At 46.5% G+C, this 12850-nt stretch overlaps 1 protein-coding gene across 3 annotated transcripts in view; it reads left to right on the top strand.

Moving 5' to 3' along the window:
- Window positions 1-12850, top strand: part of WDR7 (WD repeat domain 7) — a 116570-nt gene that overhangs the window by 65781 nt on the left and 37939 nt on the right. For all 3 annotated transcript variants that reach the window (XM_026865343.1, XM_026865342.1, XM_026865341.1), the window contains one exon: window positions 10488-10674. In XM_026865343.1, the coding sequence (XP_026721144.1) occupies window positions 10488-10674 (187 nt within the window). The remainder of the gene's footprint in view (window positions 1-10487; window positions 10675-12850) is intronic.

The raw sequence follows: 12850 nt of genomic DNA, 5'->3' as shown, positions 1-12850 counted from the left end.
CCCCCCCCGGGGGCCCGTTGCTGCGGTACAAGTGCTGTGCCGGAGACCAGGCTCACACAGGGCCACCAGCAAACCCCGGCCCGGGGAGCACCAACACTCTTCTACTGCCAGGGAGCAATACTGGCATCAAATTTTTACAGTGAGGAAGAGCTCTGCGTAAAACGTGATGAAGAAGATCAAGTTTACTGCTAATATCATCACTAACCCAAAGTATAATCCAGTCTCTCCTATATTTTTTTCCTCCAACTAGCCTTTATTTCCAATCTTCCTCTGGCTCCTCACCCATTTCAGATACTGCTTTACAGCACTGAACTAAATTTTCAGGATTTTGCGTGTCAAGCTTCATCTACATTAGAGATTGAATTTCAGCCTCTCGGTCAGCAAACGGCTGTGCAGCGTTCCTGACGTTAGGATTAACAGGCCTTCAAAGCTGGGGTTTGTATCTCTGCTGCGCCTAACGGAACAAAACCAACATGCCAACGGATAAACGAAGACACCAGAGGAAAGAACCGGTGAGGATCAAAGATGGGTCTGAACGTCTCAGCCCCCAGCGACGGGCCCAGGGCAGAGCTGTGAGAAGGGCACAGACAAGGCGCTGTTGATGGAAATGATCTGACTTCTTTTCCATGGAGGATCAGGCAGCGTTAGGCTCCACAGCCTGCTGGAAGCGAAGCATAAACGAGCCCAAGTTCGCTCGAGGAGCGTGTCCCTGGAAGACTGGGGAAGACAGAGGAGATCTCCGCATCACCAGGAGCTTCCGAGCAGCGTGGCGAGCGCTCTGCACCGCCCAGACTCTAATCAAGGGTTCCACATCCTCTTATTTTAGGGACCTCCAAAAGACGTTAGCATGGGACTACAGAGGCAGCACTTGCCCTGCACTTCATTAAAACAGGAAAATAAAACATCATCATTATGAAACTCGTTATCCACATACTTTCTAGGAAAATGAATCGCAGTTTAATTAGATAGTTCCTAGTTAATGACTAGGAAAACACAGAATGAGTTTTGCACCTTTCCCGCCCAGAAGTCTCTGCAGCCCGACAGAGATGCTGGAGTGAGACTCCTCTCCACGACACCAAGCAGCACCACGGGGAAGGAAAAATGGTGGTTTATGAAAATCTATATCTTGGCCTCAGAGATAATATTTAGAAAAAATAGTCAATCTGTATGGCAGAAAACGGTCAATCTTTGTGGCAGATATTATGCCCTAATTTAAATCTGGTTTTTGGCTTTAGCAAATGAATCAAATCTTAAAAATTATATTCACCTTTCCCCCCAGATCCTGTAGGGGATGAGTGATTTGAATATATTTTTTTTTTAATGTTTTATTTCTTGCATGTGTAATATTCTGGCTATTGTAATGGGTCGAATCATAGTGAACTACAACAGTCCTTGTGTTGGACTGTGAGGAAGCGTCAGCACCACAGTCCCTGTCAGTTGTGTTTTCTACTGATCTGTCCGCCTCGAAGCAAAGGCTCAGCCTTGAGACTGATACCCCGTTTGGGGGAATAATAAAAATTCAAGATACTGTCTTTTTTTTCCTCCAACATCAGCTTTCCAGAGCCCTGCAGGCTGCTCAGACCAGCCCCGGGTCGTTCCCCACGAGGGTGTCAGACCTGCCGGGAAGTGTCCTGGCGACGGCCGCAGCCGCGTGTGTCCGTGGTCCTGGTTTCTCTGCTTTCTCTTTCCGGGCGATGGAGCACAGGCTCTCGTGTGAAATACTGGGTAAAACGCGACCACTTCCCCCAGAGAACGCTCACCTTTTCCTCTAATTTGAAAGAAACCAACCCAGCGTGGCTTTTCCGGGCTGCTCGTGGGGCAGCAGCGCGGCGGGACGAAGCTTCGTTGGCGGGGGCGAGGCGAGGTGAAACCCAAGGGTGGGACGTTGGGAAGGTGTCCGGGGCAGAGCTGAGCCCGCGCCGGTGCGTGTGGGCAGGGAGGAGCCCAGCTGCCTGGCTGGGGAACACCGAGCTCACAGATCCCAGCTCGGCCTTTCTGTGTGTCACACCCCATCGCGGGCTGCAGCTTCCTGGCAATCCCCAGGTTATTCCCATTTCACAGATAAGGAACAGAAGCTTTTCTTGTAGGAGTATGCGAGGGTAACTCGGACATCTGTTTGAACAAAGAGTATCAGAGGAGACGCACACGTTAGTCATTTCCCAAGGGAAAAAAAATGTGTTTGGTTTTGCTGCTGGGCTGAGCGTGCCACCCCCTTGTACGCTTTGAAAACGAAACACTGTCCGTGCCACCAGGGTCAGTGATTTGAGTTTTCTGCAGTCCTTGTGAAAATGGGTGGTTGGAGAGGTGTAGGGATCCTCCTGGTGTCCAGTGGAAAGGGCCAGAGAGCACCGGCCCGGTGGCTGTTGGCGATTCCAACAGCCATTCCACTCTCTGACCACTCTTTCTGGGAAACGTTCTTTCCAGGTGTAACGCTGCCAAAAACTGTGGTCGTGAGAGGTGTCATTGCCAATTTTAAGCTCTTGGGAGCTTACAGCTGTGTGCGTTAACGTCCTGAGGGAAACATGTGTATGGGAAGCTCGAGAGGAGAATACCTGCCCGAGCAGATGTAGCAGCAGGCTGGCGGGATGTACCGTGATTAATTAGAAGGGGTTTATTTCCGTGTTTGCGAGTGTATTTGCGTGCTCAGTCCCTAGAAGCGGGGTTTGTGGGACGATGGCAGCACGGCAGCGGGTGTTTCTCAGCACTGAGCAGCTCTGCGGGGTTGCTCAGCGTTGCAGGGCAGGAGCAGATGGTGCCCCCCTGTCTCCCAAAGGGCTTGGCTTTGTCAGCACTCCCTGCCCGTGAGTACCTGAACGTTCAGAAGCAGTTTCTGTTATAGCAATTTTTGCGTTTCCATGAGAAATTCAGAAAAATGTACATTCACTTCCTTGTTTATGCAGCTATTTTACTTTTTGTGGGTTTTTTGTTTTTTGTTTTTTTGAAGTGTACTGTCAGAGAAGGAAGGTAGAGCTTTGGTGCCAGGGCATGGGAAGCAGGGATGCTCACCTCTTTGCTGTGCTAGGTAATTTTTATTTTACAGCCATGGTTCATAATGACACTAGTTATTTTCTGGCCACAGAACATTGAGATCGGGCCAGAAGATGGGAACACCAAATGGGAAATTTTCAAATGGGGAAAACCAAAGCTGCGTAGGCTTTTTGCTGTGCCGTGCCTGTGTCTAAGAAAATAGTGACCAAACATTGTCAGTCGATAGTTTGCATGTTTAAAAAGAACACTTCAGGATAACTTTTTTATGAACTGCTGCTTCAGAAGCTGTGGTGAGTCAATAAATCAGCCTGTGCTTGCCTTTGGGATGAGGGAGATGAAGAGGAACTCAGAAACTAATTTAATTCATCATACAAATTAACATTATTCCTCCGTTAGGGTTGTAGATGCCAAGCATCCTGACCTGACAAGAACAGGATAGGAATTGAGGTTTTACCATTGTGCAGATACATGTGGTAAGAGCAATGGCAAACCCAGGAAAAGGCCTGTGAGACATTGGACTTGTTCATCTTGGGAAGGAGAAATGTGGGAGAAAACATACAGAAACAATGGGCAGAGTATTGCTTTTGAGGCAGCTAGCCAGCATTTGGATATGCAGTGGAGGGCTCGATTAATGCTTAGGATTATAATGATTGGAAATGATTTCTCCTGACTGTTCTGGTGTTTCTCCTGACCTTGTTTCTAGTTAGCAGCCTTTGCTGGGAGCTCTTGCCTTCACTGGGAAGCAGGTGGGATTTGCTGAGTAAGACACGTGTTCTCCGGCCCGCCGCCGGCCAGGGAGCGGGTGCCCGGGCCTTTGGGGCTGTTCCCAGTCCTCTTTGGGAACGGTTTTGATGGGGGCTGGATCAGTGGTGACGGTGACAAGGTTGCACGAGCAGTTCTTCATCTAAGCCACAACGGCACGTCCTGTCTTCATGTGTATGTGTGCACGTGTGCGACTACACGTTTTGAAGTGTTTTATTTTACATACACTGTTTGTTATTCTCCAACTTTTCATCGTAAATGTACTCTTTCCATATAGCAACAGAGTTGCATCCTTGTGCAACAGCTGCACTTAGCACTTACAATGTAAAAAACCCAAACAAACAAACAAAAACTCAAACAGAAACCCCCAAACCAAAACAAACCTTGTTTAAATATACACATCCCTTGTTAACTTTGAATTTCTTTGTTACATGAGCATTTGCTTTCAGCTTTGTGAAATATCACATAGGAGCAGATAACTCCAACGTGTATGACTTGAGTATCTTATTGGGGATGGTCTCTGAGACGATGGTCTGCAGCTGGTTGGAATAAATTGCTGTGGAGAACAGCAGTAAAAATTACAGAATCAGAACTCGGCCCAGGTTGGAAGGGACCTCGAAGGATCATCTGGCCCCTTTGTGGGGAAGGGAGCTGAGATGAGATTATCTTGCACCCTCTCTAATTGCATCTTGAAAGCCTCCAGCAATGGGGACTCACCATGTGCCTGAGGAGGTTGTTCCAGTAATTGATTGTTCTCATTGGGAAAAAAAAAACAAACCAACCACAAAACACCCTCTTTCTTATGTCAATATGAAACCTTTCACACTGCAGCTTGTACCCGTTGCCCCTTGTCTTCTCCACGTGGCTCCTTGTGAGGAGAGACCCTCTGTCCTCTTTGCACGGGAGCGCTGTGATGAGCTCCCTGGAGCCTTCTCTTCTCTGGGGGTGAGAGACCCAACTCCTTCAGCCGCCCTTCAGCTAGTCCTTCCGTGCCCCGCAGCGTGAAGACAACAGCACGTTGTCTGTGAGTACAGTTTCAAGGTGTCTAACACAGCTAGCTGCTGCCTGGGAAACAATCCGGCAGCGCCGGCACGGGGCTGAGCCCGGGGATGCTGGATGGGATCTGCGGGTTGGAAACTAATCGCTGCTTCTGTGGGCATCTCCCCGTTGCTGTAGTTACCGGTTCCGCAGAAGAGATGTTATTGCCAGAGTCTTTGTTTCAGCCTATGGCTTGAACGGGTTGTGATGCAAAATGTGCAGCAGTAGCCAAAAAGAGAAGGAGCTGGTTTTACCCGGCGTCCTGGCCTTTGGAGAGCTTTGGCTTTGTTTTCAGAACTACTCAAGTACATGCAAACATCACCCCTTGCTCCAGTAACGCCCCTTCGCTCGGGTTTCCTTTTATTCAGAGAGAAATCTGATTCAGTGAGTTACAGGGTTGCCCGGTGGGGAGCCTGACGCCGATGCCGTGGGCTGCAGCGGAGCCCCAGCTGTAGGTGTGCTGCCAGCGGAGGGGACGGGCTCCTGCGGGGTGACAGGGCCTGGCCAGAAAGGAGCAACTGCAGAGAGCCCGACTGCCCAGAGGTTTTCGTGTGGCTCACGTGGCTTTGCAGCCCTCAAGAATAAACCACCCACCGTTGTTGGTACGGGCACGTTTATGCTTCAGCCACCAGTGCTAGGGAGAGGGGGTCAAACCGTGACCTCCCTCAAGTCGTTGCTTTGACTCGACTCATTGCGTTGATGTTTGTGCATCTCCCACCGTCCCGTAGGTCTGTCCAAACTGCTCCGAAAAAATTTGCTTGCAGTTCTGTGTAACAGGAGAAAACTTCTGAGATTCACAACTAGTTTGGTCAGCACTGTGACTGGAGAAAAACCAGCTACTTCCTATGAAACTGATGGTCATTTTTATGGAAATAGCTTTATTTAGAAAACATGATATAATTTAGATTAAAATAAATAACGTGGTTTAATGGAATTATGCAATTAACAGGAATAAAAATACAAAGTTTAATGCACAGTTATGACCCGAGTCATATTGGCTTTCTCCTTCCTGCTAGATTATAAACAAATTTTGGATTAAAATAATGGTAGTTTACTCTTTCCATAGCACTGTAATATAATTTCATAGTTAGAGGAAGAATACATTTAAGCCAGCATAGTTGCGTTCTCTCCGTAAATTGAAACAAGTCTGATCTAAAACTCATTTACTGTCTTGGAACAGAATTGATCTTGCTTTCACATTTGATTCCCCCACTGCAGATTTTGAGAGGAAGAAAAATGGCATTGTTAGGTCAGTTTAACTAGGCCAGAGTTAGCCAGAAAAGGCTGGGAGACCAGCTATTACAAACATTTTCTTCTTTTTCCTTTGTCTCCCTCCCTAGCAAATTATGCAAAGGCTTACGGAATTGTAAAACAGCTTAGGGGCAGCGTTTGTCTGGCCCCGCTGATGGATACTCTTAACCTGAAAAGCAATATATATTACTCGGTTTAATAGAAATGCTGGGGTTGGTCCTTCCGACCCCTTAAACCACTGTTCAATTTCCAAAATTTGCATAGATAAGTAACATGGAGAAAAAGTTCCTCTTAAGATCAAATAACATTTCTGATGGTTTTAAGTTTTCAAAGTGGATGGCGGACACTTCTGGTCAGATGTGAGGCCAAAAAACCCTATTTATTTTTTTTTAATCTTTTGTTGTTAAACACTGAAGTCTTAACTGTCCAGATGTGCTGCAGAACCACATTTATCTAGGCAGCCTTTGACTTTCAAAACCCCAAGAGGTTGTTAAAAATTTCAGGACAAACTTTGCTCCCTCGGGAAGGGCTGGGAGGCCCCAGTGTGGCCGCTCAAGCTCCTCTGCCCCGTTCCAGTTACCCGGCTTCTAGCAGTTGTACGTTTACAAACGTTCACCTCTTCAGTATAAATGAGAAAAAGGACTTACAGCAAGCCATAAATGTCATCTTAAGTGTATATTTTTGCTAATCCCAACTCTTGCTCTTTTTTTCAGCTAACGGGAGCCTCAAATAATTTAAATTTACTGACAAAATAAGCAGGGGCTACCTTTCTCTAGTATTTTTCAACACTTGATTACTACTTGAGTATTTGTAAGGGAGGGGGCTGGCCCTTGGCCCTCCAGAAAAAAAACTGCTTATTCTTGTCAATTCTGAAATTACTTCAGAAGTTGCAGGCATTGCACCTGTTGCAGGAATGGTACTTAAACGACTCGAAGAGGTCATCAGCAAAAAGCAAGTCTATCCTAGCAAAGTACAGTTGAAAAAATTTGTCAGCGTTACGTTAAAGGAAAAAAAAAAAAAAAGCTGAAAATGAATTCTGTAAAAATTAGAAAATATGACATTGGGTGTTATTGAAAAAAAAAACCCAAATCTTTCCATCATTAGGTCTTTAGAAAAAATATCTTTGAACAATATGACCAGTTCATTTTAAATTTAAGCCTAAAACTATCCCTCGATTTAATACCCGTCTGAAAGATGAGAGAACAGACGTAACAAAAATTCACTGCACTAGGAGTAGGAAGGGATTAAGGGATGTGGATTCCTAACCCAGCTATCCAAATTCATATCTCTGTGGACATTTTGCACAGGGATACATCGAATCAGGAAAAAATCATCCAGAAAGGGTCACGGTTTGGGCTGATCTCTTGTAGAAAAACATTATGCCCGTGGACGTGGGGAAAAAGGGGAGACTGAAAAAAAAAAATGAGAGCTATGATTCTTCACTTTTTCTTTTCATAAAGTCAGAAAAAGATGCAAAGCGGGTTAAATCATATACTTGGGAGTCCATCATTTTTATTTAGCTGGAACTTGATCTCGTGGCAAATTATGAGAATGGGAATCAGAGTTATCAGTGTCTCGTTCATGCCTGTGCTATTGATTTTCCTGAGAAAATTATTTAATTTTCTTAAATCTATCGGCAAAATGGGGCTAACAATGCTGACTGATGTAATATGGTTAAAGCTCTTGAGGTTCAGCAAGGAAAGACGTTTTAGAAATCCAGGGGCTGTATGTTGAAAATAACTGATAAGCTTTAGTATTGTTACCACGCTGTCATTAGTAGAAATGACATAAGGAGCATAGACTCCGCCGCCGAGGGAAGAACCGGAGGAGCTCGGCAGGTTTTGGAGGGGGCCCCCCTTTGCTGCATCCAGCTCTTCGTGGGGCACCCGCCTGCCCTCGCCTGCCGTGCTTCCCGTCGGGAGGGACAGAAGTACTTTGAGAACTGGCAGATGGGCTCGCTCTATCCTAAATGTTGAAAATCTTAAAAAAAAAATCTTTATTTTTCTCCCCTGGCTGAGCAAAATCCAGCCTGGTTTGGGTGTTCCTGATGGCTCTTGTGCTCACGAGGTGGTCGGGGACAAACTCCCTGCGCTCTGCCTCACCACCACTGCTCTTCCTATTTCCGTATGCTGTGGCATACCTGTACCAACGTGGCGTAAACCAGCTGGAACCAAATTATATTTTAATACAAATTTATATAGGAATGTCATTTCCTGAGCTAAGTTACTGCTTGAAGTCGTTCTGCCTGGTAAGTTGTACCCTAATTTTTAATCTTTTGTCAGGGTGTTTCTCACTGGCTTTTTCAAACCTGAGGTTATGTATAAATTATCAAAACGTAGTTTTTACCAGAGCAAATTTTTTAACATCATACTCTCTAAGCAAAAAATTATCTAGATTTCCAGCAAGAAAGACAACACGCCCTGCTTACAGCAATTTGAGCATGCGCTGAACGGAGCGGGACGCAAGAGCAGCACTGGCGCTCGGTCACCAGCTGCCTCCTGGTTTGGCAGGCTCTGCTGTCACGTCACCGTGTTGGGCCCAGCTTTCACTAAGATACCTTTAGTAGATACTCTCTGGCCCGTTTGTGGGCGGCACGCGTGGGTAAGTTTGCTGGAAGGTGCTGCTGCTCCCTGTCCCGCTCCGCGTCGTGAGCTCAAAGGTGCCGAGCGAAGGATCTCCGCAGCCCCCGTCCGCAGAGCTTTTCCAGGGCTAATTACCTCTTTACTGCGCTGACTCTAATGTGACATGTTTATTGCCTTAACTAACAACTCATTAGCTTAGTTGATGTTTTTGTCAATATTAATTCATTCGTTTAAGCCAAGTCAAAGCTTAAACAAAGATGTCCAGGCTGAGAAACGGGCAGCAGAATGACTTTTGTTTAGTTCATCTTTTTCTCCGGCTCAATTTACACAAGGTAGGTGTCAGCAGGAGCAGTGCTGGGAGGATCTCTCTGAGAAGGGCCTGTGTCATTGTAGTAACGTTTGAGTAGTGACGCTTTTTAATAAGCTGCTTATATTTGAGACACAAAATTCGCACAAACTAGAGCTTCGCGGCCTGCCCGGCGCTTCAGGGAGGAGCTTTCAGGGGTTGTTTTTGCACATGTATGAGGGCGTGGTGTGAAGGGGTTAAAGAGCCTCTCTGCTGCTGGCTTTTCGGAGTGCTTAAAACCACAGGCGGTGGATTTAATAAACAAATCAAGCAACTCAGGGAGGACAGTTCTGAAAACTAAAGCAAAACCTGTTAAAATCAATAGGTCATCCATAGCACAATAGCAAGCTAAATGAACGTTATTTAGAGGTGACAAATAATTATGTAGAGATAATGATAAATTATCTTGATCTGGAAGCGCTGCTTGTTTTGGCCCTCCTACGCATTTATATATATGTAATTATTTCGATAAAAAAGCAGTCTAGTAAATGCAATTATTCATCAAGTTTCCTCAATATGCAGAACCTGGATCAGAATTCGGGTGTGCGGAAGTTGTTCAGGACGTCATTTCTCTCTCTTCCCCTGACCCCCTTAAGCTGTCTTTCTCTTTAAAAGGAGAAGAAGAAGAATCAAAAAAAATAAAGGCGTTGTGGGGAGGAGGGAGGGGAGTTGATGAGGATGGACACAGGTCTGTGAGGTGAGGCAGCGAGTGCCTGAGTTCGGTGTGTGGCCCCCGGGAGGGGAGGCCATGGGGCGGGTACCTGTCAGGGCAGAGCCCCCAGCCCCAGCCAGCGTCCTCTGCTGCCATCACGAGAGTCATTTGAAAATGAATTTGAATATTTAATTTGGGAGATTCGCTTGTCTTGTAATTCCAGATCCTGGAATTAGTGCTGCTTGCACTAAGGAGGGGGATCGTTGCTGGCCCATGTTTGTTTTCAGGGGGGGACCTGAGGGGACGGTGTTGATGCAGAGGCACTTTAACAGAAATGTCTGCGTGGCCAGGACACGCAAATGGAACAGAAACGACCCAGAATTCAGTTCCATCACCCACAAGAGGGAAATGTTTGAGCTCACATCTCTAACTGACCTTAACCACCAAATACTGAGTCCTTCAGAGGTGGCGACTTCCACCCGCCCGCGCTCAGCAGCGGGGCAGTGGTGTGGCTGCCCCCAAACCTGAGGGCGCTGCTTCCATCATCATCATCATCCTCATAGTGAAAATCCATGGTTAAGGCTCGACACTGGCAATATTGGCGTGGGCCTGCTTGCCTCAGCTCACTGTGCCGTGGAGCCTGATGCGTTCCAGCCACAAACTGCCCGTCGTTGCTCCCGAGAACGATTTCAAATCCTCGTTGGCAGCGACGGGGGGTGGCAGCGTTGCTCCCGGGCTGCGCGTTTGTGACCCGGTGTAATTCCGGTGAGCGAGCCCTCAGCGTGGCGACGCAGGAGCAGGCTCCCTTGGCGGGTGTCGCCAGGCTCTGCGGCTCTCACCGTGCCCTTGTCTCCCCTCTGCACGGCAGGCAAGGCGCTGACGTTCCTGCTGCTGCAGCCGCCCAGCCCCAAGCTGCCCGCGCACAGCACCATCCGCAGAACCGCCATCGACCTCATCGGCCGCGGCTTCACCGTCTGGGAGCCCTACATGGACGTCTCGGCCGTGCTGATGGGCCTCCTGGAGCTCTGCGCCGACGCCGAGAAGCAGCTGGCGAAGTAGGTAGCGCCTCGATTCGTTTCCCACCCGCGCGTCGGGGGTCTTCCAGGGGTTGGTTGGCACCACCTGGGCTGGAAGCCCCGAGAGTCCCAACGGTTCTGTCATTCCCCTTGGGTTCAGTGAAGGTGAAACGACACCAAACGACCTGTTAAAGTGTTTTACAGGTGGTAGACAATAATTTCAACCTGGGAAAGGATAATAAGCAACGGGGTCTCTTGTAAATCTATAAGAAAGGAAAGAAAAAGAGAAAGAGAGTCAAAGCAATCCAGATCCCCACCCCAGGATCCAGCACTGTCGCATGTCCAGCAATCCTGGGTGGTGGGTGCACACCCAGCAAAGTTTCTGTTGTCTTTTTAATTTCATTTTATTAGCTTAGGCCACAGCTTGTCCTTGAGATTTTCAGTGTCGAGGAATGCTTGCGGCCTTCCTTCAGTTCTGGGTTTTTCCAGTGGTTGGTTCAAACCCTGACGGCTGCGGTGCTTGGCGAGACGGTGGGACAAGGAATATCCTTGTTTCAAGTTTTGCATTTGAACCGGTACCATCCAAATTACAGTTTGGAGCCTGCTTTAGTCTGGCTCTGCTTGCAGTCCCGGGCAGCTCCCCTGGGGGCTCTCGGGGAGGAGAGGGCTGAGATCCGGTCGCTGTGCGGTGGCACCGTGGTACCAGCTCCTGGTGGCGCTGAGGGTCCCCCCAGACCCTTGGTAGGCGTTGCCTGGGGCTGCACAGCATTAATCTTCTGCTCATACTGCCAGTAATTTTGAGAAAAGTGAGCTAAACACTTATATCTAAAATACGTCTGTCTGTCTTTACCATCATAATTTTTTTTACCCTTTCTTAACTATAAAAATCATATTTTCAAAAGGTATTTTCCACCTGTATGTCTGAATATGGGGATTTATTTTTTTTTCCCCATGGTTGTACAAGCCATCCTGTCAGGATGTGAATGGGTTTGGAAAGTACATTTTGGAAATGGTGGCTACTTTATCAACAGCATCTCTATGAATAGCAGCAAGGTAACTTGTAGATTTAAGAAATTGCTAAGAAATCATAAACTCAGTAGACCACAGCCTGTCTCTAGGGTCAGAGAACAACTTATTAAAGTGCCCTAAATCAAGATTTATATGGTATGCTGGCTTGTGCCTCTGTTCTAACCTTCGTGAAATAAAATCTTATTTCAGTTAGGTATCTGTAATTGGGGAGGGGGCAGGTTTCACAAGGAATTCTGAGACTTTGACATCAAATGCACAGCACAAATGTAATCCTGTTTATATATTCCTTTTGTGTGTGTGTGAGTGCGTGGAACTGTAAGTGCCTATTTGTTCCATTTCTTAAGACTTACTAGAATTCAACTTCTAGTTATGGATACGCAGGTATGTACACAAATTATTATGCTTGATAGTGCCGTGGACTATCAATCCTGTCCTCAAATAATTACGGCTAAAACAAATAATTATGGCTAAATGCGTAAGTGGAGTCATTAAGATGACTTGTGTAATAAAGGTACCATCTTGCCTTTTTTATCTTATTTTCTAAGATAATGGGATTCTTGAATATTAGCACTTGGGATTTATTTAATGTGTGCAGCTTCGCAGGACACGAGTAGCATTTCTGTTGAGTGCCCATAAATTTTATGATCTGAGGCCTAAATGTAATAAATTTCAAGTGGGGCCCCGATTCTCCCAGTCTTTACTCACACCATTAATCTGATTAATGACAACAGGACTATTTGCACAGGGAAGGGTTTTGCAACACAGTCCTTATTTTTATTATTGTTTGTTGTAAAATTGATCATCTCATCTGGAATTTATGCTAAATCTCTACCCAAACAATTTTTTCTGTATTTAGTTTTTATAAAAAAGAAAGCAAGCTGCTTAAACCTGCCAAAGGGGAGGCTCTGATTTCTGTGTGTAAATAGAGAAAAACAGTCACTCTGAGGAGCAACCACAGTAGGCTGTTTATATGAATAAAACAATGATACCATGCTTTATGTAATTGGCTTTGAAAGCTATTTCAAGCTTCCTGCTTTTAATGGAAAATCTTGAAAAATATAAGTGAATATACATTAGTGCTGCCTGGGCAGGATTTTTCATTCGTGGGCATAGGAGGAAATTAGGGCCCAGTCAGGACAGACAAAACACGTAGCTCCCGCTCTAGGTTAGAGGGTTGCCTTGAGCT

This window comes from Athene cunicularia (genome assembly GCF_003259725.1).
Source record: "Athene cunicularia isolate RWA chromosome Z unlocalized genomic scaffold, athCun1 chrZ_part1, whole genome shotgun sequence".
Lineage (NCBI taxonomy): Eukaryota > Metazoa > Chordata > Aves > Strigiformes > Strigidae > Athene > Athene cunicularia.
This window is presented reverse-complemented; position numbering and strand designations above follow the sequence as displayed.